This window comes from Balaenoptera acutorostrata, chromosome 1 (genome assembly GCF_949987535.1).
Source record: "Balaenoptera acutorostrata chromosome 1, mBalAcu1.1, whole genome shotgun sequence".
NCBI lineage: Eukaryota > Metazoa > Chordata > Mammalia > Artiodactyla > Balaenopteridae > Balaenoptera > Balaenoptera acutorostrata.
The window spans coordinates 33,074,163-33,100,410 of record NC_080064.1 but is presented as its reverse complement, the minus strand read 5'-3'; the positions used below and the strand labels follow the sequence as shown (position 1 = coordinate 33,100,410).

Here is a 26,248-nt window from a genome sequence, read left to right as displayed (position 1 = left end):
AATATACCTTTGGCCCCCATAGTCCTCCAAAGTTCCCATAACACAGCCTACAGCACGGTTCTTTTTTATCTGAGCCCCCCACCCCCAAGTGTGAGCTCTGTGAAGCGTCTACCTTGTTCAAAGTTATACCTATCCAGTATAAAGCAGGTGTTCACTAAATAGTTGTTAAATTCCTAAACTGGGCTGAGTTCCAGCTCTGGTAACAATGGAGGAAGTTGCCAAAATATTCAACAAAAAAACTGAATTATGGAACAGGAAAGTGACCAAAAGCCGGCATAAACTGAAGGAGGATTCAGCATTTAAAATAAGTGAGCCACACTAGATGTGGATTTTCTGCCAAAGGTATTTCTCAATCTTCACAGCACAGGGAAACTAAAATTCAAACAGAAATCCAGAATCCTATTGGTTTGATGAATCAGAGGACAGAGTTCAGAGTTGCCACAGTGCCTAAAAATTTAGGGGAAAACACCAGAAACAAAAAAGCCAAAAGGAGGGATGGCCAAAAATTTGTACATAAACTGCCTTCTAATCCTTGGCTAACTTCTGAATTGCACATGCACAAACAAGACTCCAAGTACCCCACGGAGAAATCCATAATGAAGGATGAGAGAACTGAGCAAAGATTGTAGCTGCTGTCCACTGCAAGAAAGACAGCTTGGAGTTTAAATTATGCCAGGTTAGAAATGCTTGGTAAATACCCAGGACATTCTATTAAAATCCCAGAAAGACCACAGCTTAGGAAAAAACTCTATATCCTATAACTAAGAGATATATCCTAGATCTAGGAGCAAAACCAAAAGTAGACTTACCCCAACAAAGAGTAAAAGCGAACATCCGTAAGTTCAGGATGATCCACCAGTAAGTTAACTGTTGGCTGAAAAATATTTTGACACTCTTCAGAGGAATATTACAAAATTCAGAGTCTCTATAGCACATCATTCATGTCCAGTATATATATATATATATATATATATATATATATATATATATGATGAAACCAAGAAAATGTGATTCATAGTCAAGTAGAAAAATAAGTCAACAGAAACAGAGCCATACAGAAATAGAGACAAAGATGTATAGAACAAACATACGGACACCAAGGGCGGAAAGTGGTGGGGGTGGGTGGTGGGATGAGCTGGGAGATTGGGATTGACATATATACACTAATATGTATAAAATAGATAACTAAGAAGAACCTGCTCTATAAAAAATAAATAAAATTTAAAAATTAAAAAAAAAAAAGAAACAGAGCTATAGACAATCCAGATATTGGAATTAGGACCCAAGGACTTTATAATAACCATGAAAATATATGTTTAATAGTCCACAAGAAAAGATGGATTTTATATTAGGTAAAAAAATGAGGACGTTCAGGAGAGGCTTGGAAACAGTAGAAAAGAACCAAATGGAAAGCCTAGAAATGAAAAATACAATATCTGAAATTTTAAAATGTATTGGATGTATTAATAGATTTGACACAACTAAAGAAATAATCCATACATGTAAGACAAGATAATAGGAATCAAGCAGCCTGAATCATAGAGAAAAATAAAAGATTGGGAAAAAATAATCACAAACTTCATGACCTATGGGACACTATTGAAGGGTCCAATATATGTATAATTAGAGTTCCAGAAAGATAAGAGAGAGATTATGAGGAATAACAAATTTTTCAGGAACTATTGCTAACAAATTTCTAAATTTAATTAAAAATAAAACAAAACACAGCAATCTATATATCCAGGAAGCTCAGAAACACAAAGTATGATAAGTACAAATCAAACTACATCAGAATACATAATAGTCAAACTATTGAAAACTTAAAAATAAAGAAATAAAAGTGGCCAGAGATTTTCAAAAAACATATTACATACAGGGAAACACCTATAAAAATGACAACTGAGTAGTCACTAGAAACAGTGGAGCCCAGATGACACAGTGGAGCCCAGATGACACTGGAACAATATCTTTAAAGTGCTAAAGCAAAACAAACAAAAAAACCCCCTGCAAATCTAGAATTCAAGGTCCAATGAAAATATATTTCAAAAATGAAGACAAGGGGCTTCCCTGGTGGCGCAGTGGTTGAGAATCTGCCTGCCAATGCAGGGGACATGGGTTCGAGCCCTGGTCTGAGAAGATCCCACATGCCGCGGAGCAACTAAGCCTGTGCACCACAACTACTGAGCCTGCGCTCTAGAGCCTGCGAGCCACAGCTACTGAGCCGGTGCGCCTAGAGCCCGTGCTCCACAACGAGAAGCCACCTCAATGAGAAGCCCGCACACTGCAACGAAGAGTAGCCGCCGCTCGCGGCAAGCCCGCGGGCAGCAACAAAGACCCAACACAACCAAAAATAAAAAAATAAATAAATAAAATTTTAAAAATAAATAAAATGCCAGTAGAGGAGATAAAATAAAATGCTAAAATATACTCAATTATACCAAAAGAAGACATGAAAGAAGGGACCAAGAAACAAGAGAGAAGATAAAAGAAAATAACAAGTTGAGAGCTTCCCTGGTGGCGCAGTGGTTGGGAATCTGCCTGCCAATGCAGGGGACACGGGTTCGAGCCCTGGTCTGGGAAGATTCCCACATGCCGCAGAGCAACTAGCCCCGTGAGCCACAACTACTGAGCCTGCGCGTCTGGAGCCTGTGCTCTGCAACAAGAGAGGCCGCGATAGTGAGAGGCCCGCGCACCTTGATGAAGAGTGGCCCCCGCTTGCCGCAACTAGAGAAAGCCCTTGCACAGAAACGAAGACCCAACACAGCCAAAAATAAATAAATTAATTAAAAAAATAAAATTAAAATAACAAGTTGATAAAATTAAACCCAAGTCTATAATTACTTTAAATGTAGGTGGGCCCCTCTAATTAAAAGGCAAAGATTATCAGGCTGGAAAACAAATCAAGACCCAACTATATACTGTTTACAAAAGATGAAATTTAAATATAAAGACACAAAAGGTTTAAAGTAAAATGATGAAGTAAGATGTCATGCAGGGGCTTCCCTGGTGGTGCAGTGGTTAAGAATCTGCCTGCCGATGCAGGGGACATGGGTTCGATCCCTGGTCCGGGAAGATCCCACATACCGCGGGGCAACTAAGCCCACATGCCACAACTACTGAGCCTGTGCTCTAGAGCCCGCGAGCCACAACTACTGAGCCCACGTGCCACAACTACTGAAGCCCGCCTGCATACAGCCTGTGCTCCACAACAAGAGAAGCCACCGCAGTGAGAAGCCGGTGCACCACAATGTAGAGTAGCTCCCACTTGCTGCAACTAGAGAAAGCCCACGCGCAGCAACGAAGACCCAACACAGCCAAAAAAAAAAAAAAAGATGTCATGCAAACTCTAAACACATGAAAGCTGGAGTGAGTATATTAATATCACACAAAATAGCCTTCAAGATGAGGAGTATTACCAAAGATAAAGTGGGTAATTTTATGATAAACAGATTAATTAATCAAGAATACATAACAATCCTAAATATCAACACACTTAATAGCAGAACTACAAAATACACAAAACAAAAATTGACAAAATGAAATTGAAAATTAGACAAATCTGCAATTGTAGCAGGAGATTTTAACACCCCTTTTAAAATAATTGATAGAATTTATAGACCAACAAAAATCAGTAAGGATATAGAAAATTTGAACAACACTACCGGTCAACTTCGCCTAACTGACATTTATAAAATCTTGAAAGCAGCGGTTGAAAAAACACTACATTACCTCAAGGGAGGAAAAAACAATGTGAATGCTGATTTCTCACCAGAAACCCTGAAGTCCAGAAGGAAGTGGCACACTTTTCAAGTGCTGAAAGAAAAGACTATCAACCCAAAATCAGTGAAAATAAACTTCAATAATGAAGGATAAATCTGGACATTGTCAGGTAAAGGAAAACTAAAAGGATTTGTTGCCAGCAGACTTACTGTAAAATAATAGCTAAAGAAAGTTGTCTAAACAAAGAAGAAAGAATTTTTAAAAATGAATCTAGGAACATCAGGAAGGAAAGAAAAACATGGTAAGCAAAAATATGGGCAAATACTTCTTTGAGCTTTCTAAGTTGTGTTTGGAGGTTGAAGCAAAAATTATAACACTTTTTGATGTGGTTCTAAGTGTACATAAAATAAATGTTTAAGATAATTATATTATAAATGTGGAAGAGTAAAAGGACATGAAGGGAGATAAGTTTTATACACTTCCCTCAAACTGATAAAATGGGATGTTATGTATCTGTAACATAATATCTATATAGTTTTGCTATCAGAGTAATTCTAGCTTCATAAAGTGAATTGAAAAGTGTTCTCTCCTATTTTCTGGAACAGACTGAGTTCTATATTCTTGCTAATTTTCTGTCGAGTTGTTCTATCAGTTGTTGAGAGAGGGATGTTGAAGTCTCCAACTTAAACTGTGCATTTGTCTATTTCTATTTTTCAGTTCTATCAGTTTTTTAAATAACAGCTTTATTGACATATAATTCACATATCATACAATTCATCTACTTAAAGCATATAATTTAATGATATCTAGTATTTTCTCAAAGTTGTACGTACAATCACCACCACGGTTAATTTTAGAACATTTTCATCATTTCAAAAAAAAGAAACTCTGTAACTATTAACAGTCACTCCCCATTTCTCCTCAACTACTTCCTTCCCTCAGCTCTAGGCAATCATCGATCCACTTTCCACCTTTATAGATTTACCTATTAGGAACGTTTTGTATAAATAAAATAATAGAATATGTGGTCCTTTGTGATTGGCTTCCTTTACTTAGGATGTTTTTAGGGTTCATTCATGTTGTAGCATGTACAATGCTACATGTATTTCTTTTTATTGCCAAATAGTATTACATTGTATGTATATACCACATTTTATTTATCCATTCATCAGTTGATGGACATTGGGGTTGTTTCCACTTTTTGGCTATTGTGAATAATGCTACAATGGACATTTGTGTACAAGGAACTGCCAGGCTGTTTCCAAATCAACAGTACCATTTTACATTCCTATTAGCAGTGTATGAGGGTTCCAATTTCTCCTCATCCTTGCTAATATTTTCATTACCTGATTTTTTATTATAGCCGCCCCAGTGGGTGTGAAGTACTACCTCACTGTGGTTTTGATTTGCGTTTCCCTAACGACTAATGATGCTGCATCCAGGCTCTGTGCATCCTTTGGGAGAGATGAGGCTGGTAGGGTGTGATGTCAATGTTTCCTTCTGGTCTAGTACCTGGCTTCTTGGGCCACCATTTTCAGGTTTATTCTTGCAGAGGTAATTACTATGGTAGGTGGAAAGACAAGAGCAGACATTTGAGTTTCTTTTTTTGTCATTTTGAAGTGATCTTAAACCTTTCTTCTTTAATAATGTGGTGAATTACCTTAATAGATTTTCTAATTTTAAACTCGGTATAAAACTAACTTGGTCATGATGTATCTTTTAATAGATTGCTACATTCACTCTGCTAATATTTTAAATAGGATTTTTCCATCTGTGTTCATAAGACAGATTGGTCTCCCATATTCCTTTCTCTTACAGCCCATCACTGGTTTGGATATCAAGGTTATATCAGCCCCATAAAATGAGTTTGAGAGTGTTATTTATTTTTCCATTCTCTAAAAAGCTTGTAGAAGATTCAAATTAGATATTCCTTTGAAGTGTTTGATAGAGCTTGCTTTATTGATTTGTAAGAGTTCTTTGTATGTTATCCATATTAATTCTTTGTCTGCTAATGTAGATGGTGAATATTTTCTCTCCATCTTTTAATTTTATCTAAACATTTTTATTATAAAGACATTTTAGGGGGTTCCCTGGTGGCGCAGTGGTTAAGAATCTGCCTGCCAATGCAGGGGACATGGTTCGAGCCCTGGTCCAGGAAGATCCCACATGCTGTGGAGCAACTAAGCCCGTGCGCCACAATTACTGAGCCTGTGCTCTAGAGCCCATGAGTCATAACTAATGAGCCCGTGTGCCATAACTACTGAAGCCCACGCGCCTAGAGCCCATGCTCCACAACAAGAGAAGCCACTGCAATGAGAAGTCTGCACCGCAACAAAGAGTAGCCCCCACTCACCGCAACTAGAGAAAGCCCAAGTGCAGCAACGAAGACCCAATGCGGCCAAAAATTTTTTTAAATAAAATAAAATAAAAGACATTTTAAAAGTGTTGTGAAGTCACATTTAAACATCTTTTCATGGTTTTGTCTATTGCTCAGGAAAGTTTTCCTTACTACAAAATTGACATTTTTTTCAATTCATTTTTCAATTGAATATATATCCAATTGCTTCAAAATTTATTGACTGATCTACATTTTCCTCAATGATCTTAAAGTTAACCATTATCATAAACTAAATATATAGACCTTTATCATAGATTAAATATATGTGATAAGTGTGTGTATGTGTCTTCTGTCTTTCTCTCTTCTATCCTTGGGTTGATAAAACAATACTTGCTATATAGTATGTTTTGATCTCTGGTGGGGAAAGATGTTTCTCATTTGCTTTTAAAATTTTTATTGGCTATTTTCGTGCCATTTCTCTCCTAGAATCTCTCTTTAGAATCAATTTGTCAAATTTCATAAAAACTGCACTCCGATTTTGATTGGGATTGCGTGGAATTTATAGACTAAGTTGACATCTTTGCAACATTGAGACTTCCTATCCAGGAATGTGGATATATGACTCTCCATTTATTCCCTGTTCCTTAACAGCTATATGAGATTGGCTGGAACCTCTGATCCATGTCTTGTGTCTAAGATTTCTCTTGATCAGCTCCTGCTTTGAGCTTAAGCTTCCACTGAATTGGTTCAGTTTATAAGCCCGAGTGTGCTAGGTTGTACTTTCCAAAGATGGCTGCACCAATATATGTCCCGCCCTCCATGCTCTTCTTCTTTTTTGGGGGGGGGGGGTTGTTTTGTTTTTTTGGTTGTTGTTTGTTGTTGTTGGCTTAAACAACAGAAGTTTATTTTCTCACAATTCTGGAGGCTGGTAGTTCAAGATCAAGGTGCTGGCAGGGTTGGTTTCTCCTGAGACCTGTCTCCTTGTCTTACAAGTGGCTGCCTTGTTGCTGTGATTTCACACGGTCTTTCTTTTATGCATGTGCATTCCTCATGTCTCTGCTTCTTCCTACTGGTCTTGGAGGGTCTCCTGGGGAGGTGGGGGGCCCTCTCTTGGGACATAAAAGCTGGTGGTGAACATACCTGGGAGTACTCACTCGAAGGCTGACATCTTGTCTGGGCCCCCATGCTCTTCTTGAATTGTGACATTGACACTCATCCATCAAGAGTTGGGGTCTCTGTTCCTTCTCCTTGAAACTGGGCAAACCTTTGTAATTGCCTGCACCAAAAGAATGTGCTGAAATTGACACTGTGTGACTTCCGAGCCTGGGTCCTGGGAGGCAATTCTACTTTAGTCTGGTATTGTCTTGCTCTCACTGAACTGCTGTGTAAGAAGTTCAGCTACCTTGAAGCTGCCATGTGGGAGATACTTGTGGCAAGCTCACAAAAGGATCAAGGAGAGAGCTGCCCAAGAAATTCCATTTGTTCCAGCCTATTGGAGGCTTCCCAGTACAGACACCAGACACATGAGTGAAGAAGGCTCCTGCTGACTCCAACTCCAGTCACCATCTAACTGCAACCTTATAATAGACCTCAAGTCAGAACCAATCAGCAGAGCCATTCTTGAATTCCCAATCCAAGAAATGGTTGTTTTAAGCCACTCAGTTTTTAGATGGTTTGTTACGCTGTGATAAACAATGAATACACTCGTGTGCTGTCCAAATGTGAAGCTCATCCCCTTTCCACAGTTTCCACACACACACACACAAACAACACTTACTCCTCAGAGGCTTTTGTGTGCTTTAGTCTACAAAGAGAGGAAGAAATAAACAACATAAAACCAACTACTTTGTACATCCCATTTCTTAGACGTCCTTTACAAATCATTCGCCGCACCCAGGCAGTACCCATCAGCCCTCTGTCGCGTCCTCCTCCTCTCATCTTACTTCCTACAAACTTCAAATTCTTCTTCACTCTGTTAGGCAGTGCAATTAAGTTCTCTCAAGCCCTTTCTCCCAAACTCAGCTCCAGGAACCCCTTTCAAAGCCCAAGGCCTTTTGCCAACATGCCCAATGGCGTTGAAATTTCCCAGGTTCCAGAGAGTATTCTCCTTCACTATTTTAGCTGACCTGCTTGCGGTTGTCTTCCCCACATTGGGTGCAGGACTGGTACACAGAAAGTCCTCAATAAATCATAATGAAAGCAGAAATGTATCAAGCACCTACTATGTGCTGCTTGCTAGATTAAGGACATCATATGCATCATCCCGTTCAGTCTTCACAAAACCCTGTAAGATAGGGACTATTATTATTCCTTTTTACAGATGAGCAAACTGAGACTTCATATGGTTTTAGGTCCTGTGGTCATGCTCAGTGACAGAGTCAGATTCCAAAGCACTCTACCAATATTGCTTAAGTGAATGAAAGGGAAGGTAAGAAACTCTGGAGAGAGGCTATTTTGGAAACTGGTAAATAAGGTGATGGTTGTTTCCATGATCATGGAGGAGATCACTTGGAGGGAGAGAGCTGGCCAATCCCACAGACTCTGGTGCTTAAGGGAGCTGCAGAGAAGAAAAAGCAATAGAAGAAGGGCTGGATGGTGGACACCTGGACAGGGAAGACTTCAAGGATGGAACGGCCAAGGCAGACCCAGGTGCCAACAGCTTCACGACTGGAGGACTGAAGAGGGGTTAAGCCTCAGTGGTGACCTCCAGCAGCGGCAGAAGCAGGGAGATGAGAGGAAGATGAGGAAGTTTAGAAGTGCTAGTGTTAGCAGTGAAGCCAGAGGGAGGAGGCGGAGTGGGTATTCACAGGATGGCTGATGCAGGAAGGGTCTTGGTATGTTTTAATATGGAAGAGGCCTGATTGACTGTATGTGGAGAGGAACGAGGTGGGTGGGGAGGGGCAGAGCCTGCTCCAAGGTCTGCAGAACCTGAGGCGCCCTGGGCCTGGGCCCTGGCGTAGAGCACCCAGGCCGGGGCTCGCAGGCAGAAGTGGCCGAAGACGTGGCTCAGGGGATGGGACGCGGACTGTGGGTCGGGGGAAGGGGCTGGGTCCTGGAGATCAGGCTGGACAGGGACCTGGGAAGGCCCTCTGCCTCCTCAGAGAGAAACGGAGGCGTGGTCCCCGTCCCGCACCCTGGCGGCTCTTCGGATTACCCGGCCGATGCCTCGGGGAAGCCCGAGGCGAGGATGGAGGGTGGGCGCTGGCGGCTGGACGGAGCGGGGCGGAGCTGGGCCGAGGGCGCCGGCCTCCCTCCCCGGGTCCTCTCAGGTGACAGACCCCCGCGGGCCCCCCGCCCCGCCCCGCCGCATATTCAGGAGGCCGGACCCGCCCCGTCCGAGAGCAGCTAGCGCGGCCGCGCCGGGAGCCTCAGCGGTCGGTGCGTGCGCGGAGCCGGCACCCATCCTCCTCGAGTCCGCCGCCCGCCATGGCCCCTGCGGCCGCCCGCCGCAGCCTCCTGGTTCTCCTGCAGGTGCTCGGGCTCGCCCTGGCACAGATCGTAAGTCCCGCGCCGGGGTCCGGACTGCGGGTTCTGGGTCCGGGGTTCAGCATCCCGCGGTCTAGCCAAGTGCTCTCTCTGCCTGACCCCCACCCTCTGTTGACACTCCCTAGCGCGAGGGGCAGCTTCGGACAGTCCCGCGGCGCACGTCCCCTTAGGAGGGGCACAAACGGGGAGCGTCTCGGCACAGTGAAAGGGGGTGGATGAGCCGGGGAGCCAGAGGGACCCTGTCCCGAGATGCTCGGCCCTGCCTGGGACGGGCAGCGTGCGGCGAGAGCTGGCGCCGGGTCCTGGCAGCCCGGAGAGCCCAGGTGGCGGGGGACACAATGGTGCCCATTCACGGGGCTCCGGATTCTCCGCCCCCGCCGCCTCCCAGGGGCCGCCGGCTCCAGCCAGACGCCGCTCTCGCTGGCTGCTGCCTCTGCCCGGCTCGCGCGCTCGCGTCTCACTTTCGAGGGCCGGCTTGGGGGAGGGGGCCTAACGGGACGCGGGCGCGGAGGGGCAGGGCCCGGGCGCCATCTGGGGCCTGGTGCGGTTCGCAGCTCGCCTGCCGGGCGCCAGCCTGGCACTTCTCGGCCTGGGGAGGGCGCGGGCACCTGGCAGGCGGGGGACCGCCACCCGAGGCGGGGGTGGCCCCGTAAGAGAGCCACCTAAGGGAGGACGGAGGAGCGGTGCTGCGAGAGGGGTGCTCTGAACCGGAGGAGAGAACAGGCTTCCCTTCCCTGGGTCCCCCCACGCCCCGTCTCTCTGCGCCTCCCCAGCTGTCCCGTCGGACTTTATCCGCACCGGGGGGAGAGGAAGGGGTACTTACTCACCTTCAGTATCTGTTGTTCACCTAAAAATAATCCGAGCAACCGTCCATTGAGGACCAAGCGTCTCTAGGCACCATCTTCCTTACCATCGGTTATTTATTTGAACCATCAGCATCTCCATCTGTTCCCACCCACGACAGCGCAAGGGCAACATGGTACAGTGGAAGGAGTTGGGCAGACCTAGGACGGAATTCTGGCTCCACCGCTTACTTCCGGTGATCACGGACCCCTTCATCTTTCAGAGCCTGTTTCCTCAACTGCAAACGGGGTTTTTAGTTTCGGCCTCACAGTTCTAAGCATTCAAGAAGATAATATATGTAATGGTACACAATATCTGGTACACAGTGGGTTCTCAATAAACGGGGAGTTCGCTGCTCCCTGAGGAGCTCCATTTCCTCAGGGAGACGTGCACTCCTGGATGCCCAGTTCCCTGCACTATCTGAGGGCTGCACCCCTGTATGTGTTTTCAGAGAGGTCCACCAGGAGAGCGGGGCCCCCCGGGCCCCCCAGGGCCACCGGGAGTGCCTGGATCCGACGGAATCGACGTGAGTCTCTAACCTGGGACGGGAGGGGGAGAGAGGCGGCGGACAAAGGGGAACTTTGTGAGCCCTGGGAGTAGGGGGCGGGGGGCGGGGCGGTGAGGTTGACGCCTGGAGATGCAGTGCCCCCTGTTGCCAGTAGGCGACGCCGGCCTGCACCACAAGGAGACCGTTTGTTCTACAAAAACCTCAAACCAGCCCCGAGATGCAGAGCCCGTTATAGCTGCCGGCGGACAAGGAGCTGCTGTTCGGTCTGCCCGCCACAGCTCACAGCGATTCCTTATCCCTCGCCCCCTCCTCCCTTCTTTTTGGGGTGGGAGGCGCCCTGCCTCCTCGCCCTGCCCTCTGGCACGTCTGGATGCTTCTTCAGGGTAGCTTGGGAGCCTTGGCCAGACCGCTGACCAGCTAGGGCCAGACTCCCGTCTCTTCCCTTTGCATTTTTCTCCCCGATTTAGAACCAGCTGGTCTCGTTCCCTGCTCTCCCTACCACAGTGAGGGTTAAATACCTCATTCTGGATGCTCCCCCAGGAGGTCAACCCCATGTTTACTTATCTCGACAGCCTTCTATTCAACCTGGTGCCCCACCCTCCAAACACAGGGCACAGGGAACCTGCCAGGCTCTCTGGCCGCCACAGGCTCTGAAATGCCTGGAAGTCTCTCTGGGGCTGAATGTGATTCCACAGCCCATGTCTGTCCTCCATCAAGGGTCCTTTGTCACAGGGGAAGGAGGTCCTTCTTGCCTTGATGACAGATTGAATCTGTCCCCTTGGTCCTTGCCCCTGCCCCATCTCGTTTTCCTGACCCCAACCCAGAAGGCTGCCACTGCCCCCTTCGCTTACCTCCCCTTCATGTTTTCCTAAAAACCCCATGTTTCTCCCCACACTTGCTCAAATCCAAGAGGCACCTGCTCTCCGAGGTAACTTGGAGCCAACAACCCTGTTCACAGGTCTCCTAACTGGCCCCTTACCAACACTGGCATGACGAGAACCCACTCGCATGCTGTTATCACCCTCTGCAGCCTGCCTGGGATTGGTCTCAATCCACCTATGGTTTTCTTGCGGGAAAGGGAGCTATTTTCCTAAAAAGCACAAGGCTTGAGAGGGCCCAGGACAGAAGAGAGGAGAGTGAGGAGAGGAGCGTGTGGGCCGGGCCAGCCAGGGCTTGTGTGTGCCCATCTGGGGGAGCACGAGCCATAGTGTGCTGTCTCAACAACTTGTATCTTGCAGGGTGACAAGGGGCCCCCTGGGAAAGCTGGCCCTCCGGTGAGTGCTTTTTCCTCCTTGACCTCTGACCCTTCCAGGTCTTGCCCTCCTGTGTCTAATGTTTGCTCCACCTCTGTTTTCAAGGGACCTAAGGGAGAGCCTGGCAAAGCGGGGCCAGATGGGCCAGACGGCAAGCCCGGGATTGACGTGAGTACCTACCTGAGCGTCAGGTAGAGCAGGTTAGGGCTCCACCCACTGACTTCCAGAACCCAATTCTGGCATCTTCCCTGATCTGCTATTCAGAGCAGGATGGAGACTCTACAGCTGTGAGCCCCGCTCACCTTCATATGAGATTGTGACCTCACACCCACCCCAGGAGCATTGAATCACAAGCAAATGGGGGTCCAGAGACGGGTTCTGCTCATCAGCAGCAGCCAGAATTTAGTCTCACATTTCTGGCCCCCAAGTATCAAACTGAATACTCTGGGCAGAGCTGCCCTTATGCTCCCTCTCCCTTCCTCTCCTTTTTCCTTCCCCACTCCACCCATCACAGCCCCAGGCACCACTCAGGAGAGGAACATTATTTGGCTGATACCACAGAGTTCCCGGGGACCCCAGGGTCACAGGCTCCTGGACACAGCCATGGGCATTGGGAAGTCTTCTTCTTGGGGCATACATTTGAGTCAGTCACTGAAAGATGGGAGGAAGAAGAGGACCCCATGAGTTGCCTTTGCCCTGCTGGTGCAAGAGATGCCCATTAGGGCTGTGACCAGCCACCAGGGCCGTTCCAACTCGTCCACACCCTGCAAAGATTACAAAGCATATTGCCTTCCACATCGGTTTTCACAGCCACCCAGAGAAGCAAGCATAATTATTAATCCATTTTGCAGATGAGAAAACTAAGGCTCAGAAAAAGTTGCCAAGGGCAGACATCAAGAAAATGGCTAATCCAGACCTATGTCTATCTAGGTTTTCTAGACTCCTAGACTTGAGGCATGAGGTTTGGGCTGACAAATCTTTGGGCCTTGGTTTCACATCTTTCAAAAGACAATAATTGTCAACGGCTATGGTGGGAACCGGCGGAAGGGAAAGTGAGGTGTTGACACCCTTAGGCCTTCATGGAGTGTGGTGAAAGGCAGCCTGGGCCCACCCAGGAGAGACCTCTGGACCCGCCCTGCCCCGTGGGTCAGGGAGCAGGTTCGTCTCTCACGGATATACCTTCTCTTTCTTCGCCAGGGTCTAACTGGAGCCAAGGGGGAGCCTGGTTCTATGGGGATCCCTGGAGTCAAGGTAAGTAGCCTGCTGGGGGCCTCAGCATGGGCAATCTAGCGCCAGAGTTTGGGAGGGGCTTCTGCAGACAGGATCAGGGACCCAGGAGACCCCAGCCTCTGAGCCTCTCCATTGCTCTTGCAGGGCCAGCCTGGGCTCCCAGGTCCCCCCGGCCTGCCGGTGAGTATAACTGGCAAGGGCTTTAAAGGACCCTTTGTGGGTAGGGGGACTTGTAAAAGGAGCCATGAACCTAATCTTTTCTTCTGTTCCAGGGCCCTGGCTTCGCCGGACCTCCTGTAAGTCTTCAGGGATGGGGCAGAGTCCCTGGGACTCTCCGGGAAGGAGGGTACAAAGGGCTTCCAGGGGACTGACCAGCATGGGGAGGGGCCAGCATGCTGTGATGGTGTTGGAAGTGGGCAGACTTGTCAGAGAACTCTGGGCGTATCCACTGGCTCTGAGATTCTCTGGCCCTTAAAGCCCTAATCTGTCAGCTTCTCTGGTGTTGGTTGCAAAGTGAAAGTGGGGAAGAGGGCTCTGGGTCCCTCTGTGCCAGGGCTGGGCTGACCCTCTGAGGCATCCCAGCCACTGATGTCTCTGTCCCTAGGGACCACCTGGACCTGTTGGCCTCCCTGGTGAGATGGGAATCACGGGCCCCAAGGTGAGCCCCAGCTACCCCTCTGCTCACTCTGCCTCCTGCCCTCTGCCTTCAAGCTGGCAAGCTGAGTATCTCTCCAGGATTTCCTGAGTCTGCCTCTGGCCACCAGGGAGCTCCTGCAGGTCTGGGGCAGAAACCCTTCCTGCTGAGCCCACCCTGTGGTAGGTCTTCCATGGAGGCCAAGGGCTGGGGCCATCCCCCCGAAGATCAGGCCTTGATCTCCCCAAGAGCCCAGATCTCAGCAGGTGACCTGGAGGGCAGGGTAGACAGGGCAGTAGCAGGAACTGGAGGAGGGGGCAGGGGTGACCTAGGCAGGACTGGACAAGGGTATGATTTGGGCCCTTCTTGCTTCCAGGGGGATCCTGGACCAGAGGGACCAGCAGGGCCCCCGGGGCCCCCTGGGAAACCGGTAAGTGTCCTCAGACCTCCCACACGGCAGTGTGTGGCTGGGGAAGGACAAGAGTCCTTGGCGCAAGCCCGGGGTGGGGACAGTTTGCTTCAGGCTTCGTCTCCATACATCTTTTCTCAGGGCCGCCCAGGAACCATTCAGGGTCTGGAAGGCAGCGCGGACTTCCTGGTGAGAGGCGGTGCGGGGGTGAGGGTGGGCGGGGCTAATCCGGGGAAGGGGCGGGTCATGTTGAGAGGGGCGGGCAAGGAGATAGGTTCCTTCAGGAGGTAGGGTCAGAGGGAGAGGGGAGGGGCTGCAGCTGAGAGGTGCAGCCAGGTGCGGTGGGAGGAGGGCTCGGAGCTGGCAAGATGGGGAAGCACTGCCCAGTTGGCCTGGGGCAGGCCAGTGACCTCAGAGCCCTGCGGGATTTCCTTTCCAGTGTCCAACCGACTGTCCAGCGGGCGTGAAAGGGCCCCCGGGGCTGCAGGGAGTGAAGGTGAGCTCCTGGCCCAAGTCTTGGGGGATGGGGGGTGGGGAGGGGACCTACTCTGAGCTCTCTCCTTCCCTGCAGGGGCATCCTGGCAAGCGCGGGCTTCTGGGAGATTCCGGCCGCCAGGGGAAGCCGGTGAGTGTGAGGGCTGAGGGCCCTGGGAGGGTGTGCGTGGAGAGGGCCCTACAGGAGCCTCCCCCCCATCCTTCTCCCTTCCCCTTCCCCTGTGGGGCTCTGGGGATAAAGCCTTGAGCTGGGAGGCAAGAGGCCTAGATTCTAGGTCAATGTGTCCCTGGGCAAGTCCGTTCTCCTTGCTGTGCTTCCATTTCCCCATCCGTCCATCACATGGGACCGTATAGTTTCTAGGAGGCCTTCCTGTCTGCTTTTGCTGGGAAGAGGATGGTATCTTTGGTTGTCTGTATGTTTGTCTCTCGATCTGCCTGCCTATCTGACTGCTCTTTCCTGCCCCATAGGGTCCCAAGGGAGATGTGGGTGCCTCTGGAGAGCAAGGCATCCCTGGACCGCCGGTAAGGAACACTTTCCAAGGGCCCTCCTCACCTCTCCTGGGAGACCTTAGTGGAGTCATTCTCCTGCTCTGGGCTCTAACTTGTGAAAGAGACACCTGTGTCCAGCTGGTGTGTCTCTGGGTGGGGGCGGGGAGGGAGGCTGAGGCTGACTGTGAGAGACTGGGGGACAGGAACCAAGGCTGTCAGCCAGAAGACTCACCTGAGGCCCAGGTTCTGCCACTGTCCCTTCTGAGTGACCCTGGCGAGTCTCTCCCATCTCCGAGCATCAGTGACCGTCTGTGATAGGGACTCCGTGCCTGCCTCAGGGAGGCACTGAGAAAATTGGGTGGGGGTCAGGGAAGGTGTCACGAAGTGGGCTTTCTAGTTGCCATCGCTGTCATTCTTCTGTCTTGACAGGGTCCCCAGGGCGTCAGGGGCTACCCGGGCATGGCGGGACCCAAAGGAGAGACGGTGAGTGGGTCTGGGGTGTCCTGCAAGAGCTGCTGGAACCAGCCCTCTGGCCTCTGGGGTCCAGCCAGCACTGACCCACGACCTCTCCTCTCCCCAGGGTCCTCACGGGTACAAAGGCATGGTGGGCTCCATCGGCGCCGCCGGGTCACCAGTGAGTCCACTCCTGCTTCTGCCCACACTCACCTCCTCCAGACACAGCTCCTAGGGCTGCAGAGGGGTGCGGCTCCGCCTGAGCCCACATAACTTGCATTTCTGTTTGTCCTTCTTGCCAGGGTGAGGAAGGTCCTCCGGGGCCACCAGGCCGAGCTGGGGAGAAGGGTGACGTGGTGAGTCCTCAGGCACCCCTGTCCAGTCACGGCCCCTGGGGAGAACTGGGTGAACTCAGCTCCACCCAAGGCTCACGTGCGTGCACAAACGTATGTGTGTGTGCATATGTTATTCTGCGTGTCTGTGCGTGTGGGTGACTGATGTGAGGGAGGAACGTCTGTGCCCAGAGCCCAGCCAGCCCCAGCAGCCCCCTGCTCCAAGCCCAGCCTGTTGCTGATCAAATTCAGACTTTGGGAGAACCGTGTAATGCAGTCCCACGGTCACTGGGGCCAGACAATGAAATTCCAGGGAATCAGTCATGGGGTTAATGGGATTTGGTCCAGATCCCAGTTCTCTTAACTCTCTCTTTTTTTTAAAGTAAAAGACTATCTCTTTTGAGCAGTTCTGAGTTTACAGAAAAATTGAGCAGAAAGTAAAGTAAGGGTTGTTTTTCTTTTTGTTAGTTTTTTTATTGTGCAAGTTTTTAAACAAACACAAAAGTAGGGAGAATAATATAGTGATCTCTTATGTACCTACCTCCCCAAATTAACCTTTTACCGCTCTCACTTCATCCATCCTCTTCTCCCTTTCTTTCCTTCACTTCATTGCTTTGCTCTGATATTTTCAAGCAAATTCTTAACATTACGTCATGTTACCCACTTCTGAATGTATCTCTTACAAATAAGGCTCTTTCCTCACATAACCACGATATCATTATCACACCAACAAAATTATCAATTATTCCTGAACATCATCTAATCATCAGCTTGTAGTCAGTTTTTCACAGTGATCTCAAAAATGTCTTTTCAGGGTTCTTGTTCAAATCAAGACCCAAACCAAGTGCACACATTGTCTTTAGTGGTTGTATTTCTTCACATCAGTGTCACTCGGGGCCTTGGTGGGTCTCAGGAGCGCTGGCTCCTCCCCTGTCTTGCTCCAGCCCAGCCTGCTTGGTGCTGACCTCTGCTCCCTCCCGCTGGGTCCAGGGCAAACTCACACAACTAGGCCCCTCTCCTCCAGCCCCTGCACAGCATGGCCTGTGCCACAGGGACCCTGGGACCCGGAGGTCACTGTTCTCAGCTGTTCCCTTCTCTGAACAGCCAGACAGGAGTTCAGCCTCCTGAAGGTGATCTGATCTCTGTCTACTTTGCAGGGCAGCCAAGGTATCCGAGGACCCCAGGGAATAACAGGCCCGAAGGGAGCAACCGTAAGTGGACAGAGGGCGGGGTCCAGGCAGCTCTCCAAGCCTCCAGAGGAGGAGGAGCCTGGGATTCTAGACTGAACTCTGTTGCCAGTGGGCTGTCACCTCGGGAAATGCCCTCTTTCTGCACCTTAGTTTTTTCACCTGTAAATAGGGTGGTGATGTAGGAGAGGTCCTGGGACACTCATCACCCACTCAAGGGAAGGACTGTGGTCCATCCCACGAAATCCCTTCCCACTTCCACTCTCCCACCCCCAGTTGGCTGGTGGGGCTTCCCAAGATGACCTGACTCACTTCCTACGCACAGGGACATGGGTGGGTGGCCTGACCCTAGGCATCTCCCCATTGTGAGTGTCCCTTCGACTTTCCTCCTGAGCAGGGCCCACCAGGCATTGACGGCAAGGACGGGACCCCAGGCACACCTGGCATGAAGGTAGGAGTGGGGACGGCTGGTGGGATTGGGGCAAGGGTCAGGGCCCTTTCCAGCTGAGGCTCTGAGTCCCATCACACTGAGCCTGGAGGCCCAGGAGCCTGGGATCCTCACGTGTGTCACGGACACATTCCTGGTTGCCTCGGGGCCTCAGTTTCCCTGCCTCCACTCGGGTGGGAGACTCATCTGTGTCTCTGGCTCTGTCTCTCGCAGGGCAGCGCAGGACAGGTGGGGCGGCCAGGAAACCCGGGCCACCAGGGCCTAGTGGTGAGTATGGGGCGGAGCCGTGGGGGCTTCCACACAGCAAGTTGCTTATCCTCCTCCAGGAGGCCAGGCACCCTGTGGCCCACCTCCCCACGGTGGCGTGAGTGGCTGATGAGATGGAAGTCACACACCCAGGGCTCGTGCTCTAGTCCCTGTCCCCACCCAGCTCAGGCCTCCTCACCAAGTCTGGCCTGGCTTGGGCTTCGTCATTTGGACAGTTGCTCCGGCCTTCTCTTTGACCATTCCAACCATCCATGTTGGCTAAGTGGAGTCTGACCATTTCCCTGCTAAACACCTTCCGTGCTCCCCCTCCCCTGCTGCCTCCAGGAAAAAGTCGTTCTGTCCAGTCATTCAGTAGAGTTACTGAGGTCCAGTAAGTGGCAGGGAAAGTTGTGAACAGGACAGCTACACCCCTCGTCCTCGCAGCTCACCTTAGCATCTAAGGACCACCATAATTGGACCCCAGCCTATCCCTCCGCCTCATCAGCCACTGCCTCTCTTCATCTTCTCCCTTCTCAACATGGCCTTGGCTTTTCTGCCTCCACACATTCAAGCCTTTACTGGTCCCTCTGCTTGGAATGCCCTTCCCATCTCTCTGTGCCTTCTCACCGTCAGGCCCACCTCCATCCCACACTTTCTGGGAACCCCCATCCCTCCCTGCCAGGGGTACTGAGGCCGAGGTCCGCTAACACATGCAGACTGTGTTCCTGTGTGCACTCACATGTGGTCCCCTTCTCCCCATGGACCACAGGCACTTGTAGGCAGGTCCTTCTGTACCCACCTACTCTCTCACCAGGGATTCGCGGCTAGGCACAGTCAAGTTCATGGCTGGGCCTTCTGCTGTTCAGCTCCCATAAGGCAGGGGAGGAATCCGGGAGGTAAAGCAATAGGTGCACAGGGCTCCCCCTGCCAGGGGAGAAACTGACATCAGCTTCCTTCTACAGGGTGTGCCCGGCCAGCCTGGGACAAAAGGAGGCCCTGGAGACAAGGTGAGAGGGCAGAGTTGGCTTCATCTGAGCAAGGGAGCCTGGGGGCAGGGACCAGGGACACGGCTTAAAGACTGCAAGGCCCAGTCCTCAGTCCAAGCTCAGAGACTTGGCCTGGACACAAGTCCCTTGGGCCTAACCACCTCCCTCCTGTCACCTCCCTCCCACCCTCATCCTGGCTAGAGGAGACAGGATGGCATGGCTGCCTACCTAGAGGAGAAACAGGAAAATCAATGAAGTCCAGAGGACCTCACCAATAACCCTCTCCTCTCCCCAACTCATTTGGTTCCAGAGTCTTTTTAAGGTTCCCTGGGCTTCTCCAAGGCCAAGGGCCTGACTGGCTACACAGACTGACCTCAGAACTCTGTTTTCCTGCAGGGTGAGCCAGGCCGGCAAGGCTTCCCAGGAGTCTCTGGTTCCCCTGGGAAGGAGGTGAGTGTCCCCTCTTCTGACACAAGGGCTCTTGCTTTGCTCCCTTCCCCCGCTCCCCCAGGCCTGAGGACCCTGCACTCATTGTATGGGGCCTGAGTGAGACTGTGAGGTGGACCCCTAGCCTAGGGGTGCCCTCGGTGCCAGTCAAGGTTCTGCCACTGACCCAGGGAAGCTCTCTTCTCTCTCTGGGCCCCGGTTTCCCTGTGTACAATGCAGAGAGGGTGGGAGCTGCTTCTGTCCTGGGGTAGGACCTCTCCAGGTGGCCTAACTGACTGGGGCTGAGAATCCAGCAGGAAGTCATTCATTCACTCATTCCACAAACATTCACCAAATATCTGCAACCCGCTAGACGCTGAGATAGACAGTCTCCTACTCACATGGAGCTTACAGTTTCGTGGGAGAGACAGACATTAAATTAAATAAATGATCGCATGATGACTACAACTGAATTGGGTCCTATGAAGGAAAAGTACAGGGACTGGAAGAAGAGGAGGTGAAGGAAGTCTTCCTGATGAAGCAAATTAGCTGAGCCCCAAGGGTGGGTAGGGGCTGGCCAGGTGTGGAAGGGAGGGATCCTCCAGGCTATTGCTCACCTCTGATTTCTCTGTCCCCCAGGGAGAGCCAGGGCCTCGAGGAGAAATCGGTCCCCAGGGCATCATGGGGCAGAAGGTAAGTGCCTGGCACAGTGGCCCCTCCCTGGGGGCCTCTGCAGCAGCTGGCACTGCTGGACCCAGGATCTGGGTCCTCTCAAGGCTCCAGTACCTGCCCAGTCCTGCCCAGCCTGCATGAGGCCTCCCAGTCAGGGCCTCAGTTTGCTGGTCTGAAGTGGAGCCAAGGACCTCCACGGTGGTGACAGCAGGAATGGAGGGCACCCTGACCACACAGGGTCTGGGATCTGGCAGGGAGAGGCTGCCCCCGCTGATAGCCGGATGTGACCTTCACTTTCCATTTCAGGGTGACCACGGTGAGAGGGGGCCAGTGGGGCAGCCAGGCCCTCAGGGCCTACAGGTAAGTGCAAGGCGGCTGAGATGGGCATGGGGAGCATGTCTGGGCACCTCATCTGACTTACTCCTCTGGTTTCTTTTCTCCTCAGGGCCCCAAGGGGGAACAGGGTCCCCCCGGAATTCCAGGGCCCCAAGGCTTGCCAGGAATCAAGGGAGACAAGGTACCAAATGGGGCTGGAAAATACCAGGGAAAGAAGCCTTAAGACTCTGGGGGAGGAGTTGGTGGAGGGCAGTGAGATCCTTGAGCACCGCAAATCTTCGTGGAAAAAGTACTCCCTGCGGGTCCCAAGGGACCCCGGGGTGGGGGTGGGGGCGGGGGCGCGGCGGAGCTGCAGAGGGGCGTGTGGCCAGGAGCCGGGGTTGGGGGGACCCTGTGGACCTAGCCTCCCCTGGACCCGAGCTCACCAAGCCCCGGACCCCCCCCCCGCCCCGTTTTCTCCAGGGCTCCCCAGGGAAGACCGGGCCCCGCGGCGGAGTGGTGAGTGCCAGCATGTCCCTTTCCCCTGCCGTCTGGGCATCCCGCGTCGGGGCGGGGGACGCGGGTGTCACAGGCCAGCACAGCCGCCCCACCCCTGCTCCCACGCCACGCGGGGCCACCGCGGTCTGACTCGGTCTCAATCTGCAGGGCGACCCGGGGGTGGCTGGCCTCCCAGGAGAGAAAGGCGAGAAGGTGAGCCAGCTGCGGGGGGCGGCGGGGTTGGGGGAGCGGCGGGCGGGCCCTTGGGACCCCTCGTGACCGTGCTTCCTTGTGCCTGCAGGGCGAGTCCGGCGAGCCGGGGCCCAAGGGACAGGTGAGTCCTGCAGCCGCGACATCACCTTCCCCCTCTCCCGCCATCCCCCTTCCCTCGGCGCCGCTGGGGACCAGGACCGCGGCTCCCCAGGCTTCCCTCCCCCCATCCCATCCTTCCCCGCCCCCGCCCCCCGCTGCCCCCAGCGCGTGCGTCCTCTGACCCCGGCTCTGCACCCACCCCGCTCGGCAGCAAGGAGTCCGCGGAGAAGCCGGCTATCCGGGCCCCAGCGGGGATGCAGGCGCCCCGGGGGTGCAGGGCTACCCCGGGCCCCCGGGCCCTCGAGGACTGGCTGGAAACCGAGGCTTGCCCGGACAGCCCGGGAGGCAGGGCGTGGCGGTAAGTTGGCCTCCAGGGGTGGAGGAGTCTCTTTGCGAGGACATCTCTTTGGGTTGCTGCTTATCGCCCCAAAGGCCGGGAATTCCCAGAGGAAGCTGGCTTCCCTGAGGCTGATTCCAAACCTCAGGGTCAGAGAGGATGGGTGTGGGTGCAGGAGGGATTTCAGTCAGATGCTGAAAATACTTCTGGTGAGAAAATGGGAACAGGAGGGGGTCATAGCGCTGGAGCAGTCAGCCCTGGCAGCCAGGGGCTTCTTCCTGAAAGACCTCCTCTGCTTTCAGGGCCGAGATGCTAGTGACCAGCACATCGAGGATGTGGTGCTGAAGATGCTGCAAGGTGAGGGGTGGGGGGGCAACAACTCCTCCCCACAGTCAGGAGCCTCTTCAAGTGGCCTTGCTGGAGAGTCTGCAGTCAGGGGCGGCCCTTCCAGCTCTGCCTCCAAGGGTCTGGGGACCTTACCTACATCCCTGCCCTCTCAGGACCTTTGACCTCCATAAAACAGCCTGAGGAAGGTAGAGGTTAACCCCCAGGCTGTTCTGTGTTCACACGTAGGGGCCAGGGGCCAGGGGCCAGGGGCCGGGATGCTCTGCCTTCCCCAGTTTTACTGAGCTGACACCCATCTTACAGACTTCCCTGTCTCCCTCCCTCCCTCCAGAGCAACTGGCAGAGATGGCTGTGAGTGCCAAGCGGGAGGCTCTGGGTGCGACCGGGATGATGGGTCTCCCAGGACCCCCTGGGCCTCCTGGGTACCCAGGCAAACAGGGACCCATTGGGCACCCTGGCCCTCGGGGCATTCCTGGCATCGTGGGAGCCGTGGGTCAGATTGGCAACACCGGGCCCAAGGGTGAGTGCTATTCTGTGGTGGCCAGGGGATGGGGGTTTGGCCAAGACCAGCCCCTGGGGGGTCTCAGTTACTGAGTTGATTGCTCCGCCTCCTGTTTTATCTTTCATCATTCTCCTTCCCAGGATGAGGTATAGACACTTTCACCCATTTCTCCCACATGTGACTCCTGGGCTTGCTTTTTCAGTAGCTAATTGATAGAAATGAATGTACTGTTTTACAGATTGGGCTTTTTGGGGGGTTTTGTTTGTTTTAAATTTACTTAGTGGTACTCCATAAACCTCCTTCCAAGTCTCTAAAAGTGGGGAGGCAGATTAAGAAAATACTAATGAAGGCAAGCTCGAGTCACAAGACAGGTGTGAGTCCAGACTCTGCCACTTTCTCATTGTGGCTCCTGAACAATTTACCTGTTTATCTTCCTGGGCCTTAGACTTATCATCTGTAAAATGGGGATATTAATAGCAACAACCTCATAGTTGTCATGAAGATTACATTTATAGGTAACTTACATAGAGTTGGCACATAGCAAATGCCAACTATTGTTATTCTTAGACACTTTCCTGTAAAGAACTTTATCAGCTGTATAGTCTTCCATCCTTTGGACTTGCCTTTATTTAATCAGTTCTGCAGTCATTTCCAACTTTCCCCTATTATAAACTAGCACAAAACAAATAATTGTGTGTGAAATAGAAATTAAGTAGCAAGCCGAGTAGAAAAAAAGCATTTTCCTATTCTGAAAAACTAAGGCTTGATTCTTTCTCTGCAGGAAAATGTGGAGAGAAGGGTGATAGGGGAGAAGTTGGACGAGGGCATCCCGGGATGCCTGGGCCCCCAGGGATCCCAGGTAAGATCTTGGCGCTGCCCAGTGGCAGTTGTGTCCCTCAGCTCTGGGATTAATGACCCAAAGACAACTGGGTCTCTTCCATGGAAGCCTTATGCTCAGCCAACTCAGTCCCACACATCCGATTTTTGATACTTTCGGAGCACCCAGGAGCCTCTGGGTGCGGTCTGGCTGAGAACTGGACAGCTGGGATTCTGAGGACTTCCTGGGTTGCACAAAAATCTGCTTCATGGAGGGAAAGGAAGGGGCATGTGCTCCCCAGAGTCACTGATTGGGAGTTGGGAGGAAAGGACAATCAGACACGACTCTCTCAGAACCTGTGTGTCTGGGGCAGAGTCCCTCCTTTCTGTGTGTCCTTGGCTTCATTTTCCCCACCTTGATGTCTTGACCTTCTCCCTCTCATAGGACTGCCTGGCCGGCCTGGCCAGGCAATCAACGGCAAAGATGGAGATCGAGGGGTCCCAGGGGCCCCAGGAGAGGCAGGCCGACCTGGCCTGCCAGGCCCCATGGGGCTGCCAGGCTTCTGTGAGCCTGCGGCCTGCCTTGGCGCCTCAGCCTACACGTCTGCACGCCTCACAGAGCCTGGATCCATCAAGGGGCCATGAGCATCAGGCCAAGACGGAGCCCAGTGGGCATCCTAGGGGGAAAGGACTAAGTGCCCTCTGGGTGGACATGCATCCCATTCCTCTGCCCAGGAAACTAGCTTTCCCAGGACCTTTGTCTGGGACCCAGGAGTCCTGAGGAAAAGGAAATTCTAAAACATGGGGGAAGGGAAGGGAGGACATCGGAGTGAAAAGGTGAGGCTAACAGACAGGGCAAGTGGCACTGGAGAGTGCAAGGTCCAGAGGATGGGGTGACTTTCCTTCCCGGAGCACCGCTCAAATGTCACCAAAACAAATGTCTCCTTAATTTGCACCATCCTCCACTGGCCATCTTGTCCTTGGGGCAAGTGGACTGATGCCTTTGCTGGTTCCTGATTCCATTTTCACCCCCTGGGCTTACTGGCTGACTGCCTGGAGGTGGCCATCCTTAAGCCAGTCCACTACTTCCTCCCTGCCTTCCTCCCATCTGAGTATTTAAACACCCATCTCTCTTCCCTTTCTGGCATCACCCTCTCCCACCAAACCGCTAGATCCACCCAGGCCTTTCTGTAAATAAAAGCCCCTGACTTGGGTACAAACCAGGACGTGAGTGTTGGGCTTAATTTCTTGTGGATTAGGGGTGGGCCTCCACGACCTGAGCAGGATGGTCAAGGGCTCCAGAAGGGGAGGGTGGAGGGCGGGGTACCTTCCTCTGGGTACATCCTGAATTATGAGGAGGGCACAGCATATTTGAGGAACACCTGTGGGATGAACCTGCAGGTAGAGTTAGGATGGTGACCCTCTGTCTAACTTTGGGTAGATCCTTCCCAGCCTTTGTACAGCTGGGCAAGGACCTGGCCTTGCCTCTATTCGGTAGAGTGCACCCAGTGTCTTGCCAGGGCCTGACACACAGGAGGTCCTCTGTGAGTTTTGGCACCCACCGTGTGCTGGCCCTGGGGCAGGAGCTGGCAGCCAAGACTGGAAGTCCTGGCTCTTACCTTCCAGGGGCTTCTAGGCCCGTGAGAAAAACAGACCTGGACCTGGATGATGAGGGCAGAAGTGACATTCACTCATGCCACTTTCACTGAGGGAACGTCTAGGGGAGACTGACTCAGATCTGATGTGTGGGTCTGGGGGCTCCCAGCCTCATAGCTGTGTAGGCCAGCAAGGCCACTGCAAGCAGCAGGAGCAGGAAAGGGCGTGGCAGGTACCTCTGACCCATGCAATGATGGGAGCTTTGGGAATTCAGGGAGTGACCCATCCCTTTGCGCCATTATTGATTTGGGCATTTATTCCCCCAAATGAAGCATTCTGCCAATCTTCCTCCTGGAGACACAGGACTCCGGCCTGAGGTCCCAGCATTTGTGAAGCTTGGGCTCTCTTACACCTCACCCTAAACCTGGCTGTAAGTCTCCACTTATACTGGAGCAGCCTCCTCTTCCTCTGGCCAGCAGATGCCGAGAACTCCCCTCAGTAGCCTCCCCTGCCCCAACACACACACACACACACACACACACACACACACACACACACACACACACACACACACACACACCCACCCACCCACCCATGGGTGACCTCTCAGCCCCCTTACCTCAATCCAGGGACAGACAGGAAGGAGAGGGTAGGGTAGCCCTAAGGGCCACAGAGGTGGCTTCACTCTCAGAGCTTTGGCAAATCCGGAATCACAGCATCCCAGGCCCCAACGGGGCCAGAAGGCCCCGCTGCTGCTGTGGCTGCCAGGGGAGCCGCTGGAATGCAGAATCTAGAGCTCAGTGGAGGGCTAGAGGATGAGGGCTGCAGGAGGCAGCTGCATCCCGGCCCTGAGCAGCAGGCGCTCAGGCATTTCATACCTGCTGGGGAAGGGTTCTCCTTCCCAAGGCCATGTCACTTTACTTGTCCCGGTGCCTGAAACTTTGGGCTTAGAGAGCCAGTCTATTCCTTGAGGTTTCCTCATGCGCTGGCCCTGGCCTCTTTCCTTCTCCCTCTCTGTGACTTTCCCTGAGAGTAGTTCCACTGGAGGATTTGAATTACACGATTCACAGATCTTATGCAGAGTTACACCTCATTCCTTACGACTCAGGCATTTGAAGGAGCCAAAAGGGGGCTGATTCCTAGGAACTAGTGGCTGGTAGCCTTTCTGATACTTCCTGGAGGTTGATTCAGTCAGGAAAAACACACGTCCTTACTTTGATCTTACAATTCTCCCAGAAGCCTCTCTGACCTCATGTCCATGCTTGGACCCTGGTACATTTCATTCCAGCCACTCCAGCCCCTGTGCTGCTCCTCAAACATGCTGTGCCAACACACATGCTATTTATGCTCTCTCTCTACCTGGAATGTTCTT

At 52.0% G+C, this 26,248-nt stretch overlaps 1 protein-coding gene across 1 annotated transcript; it reads left to right on the top strand.

The window, feature by feature from the left end:
- Positions 1–9,380: 9,380 nt before the first annotated feature.
- COL9A2 (collagen type IX alpha 2 chain) lies at positions 9,381–24,504 on the top strand. Its single transcript, XM_057534826.1, has 32 exons — positions 9,381–9,556; positions 10,839–10,913; positions 12,134–12,169; positions 12,254–12,316; positions 13,346–13,399; positions 13,523–13,558; positions 13,651–13,674; positions 13,983–14,036; positions 14,389–14,442; positions 14,563–14,610; positions 14,861–14,917; positions 14,993–15,046; positions 15,385–15,438; positions 15,835–15,888; positions 15,986–16,039; positions 16,161–16,214; positions 17,348–17,401; positions 17,775–17,828; positions 18,039–18,092; positions 19,034–19,078; positions 19,454–19,507; positions 20,123–20,176; positions 20,462–20,515; positions 20,601–20,672; positions 20,954–20,989; positions 21,137–21,181; positions 21,270–21,302; positions 21,492–21,638; positions 21,920–21,974; positions 22,294–22,482; positions 23,246–23,323; positions 23,726–24,504. Exons 1-32 carry the CDS (start codon positions 9,485–9,487, stop codon positions 23,923–23,925), a joined length of 2,067 nt encoding a protein of 688 aa, XP_057390809.1. The 5' UTR covers positions 9,381–9,484; the 3' UTR covers positions 23,926–24,504.
- The last annotated feature ends 1,744 nt before the right edge of the window (positions 24,505–26,248 follow it).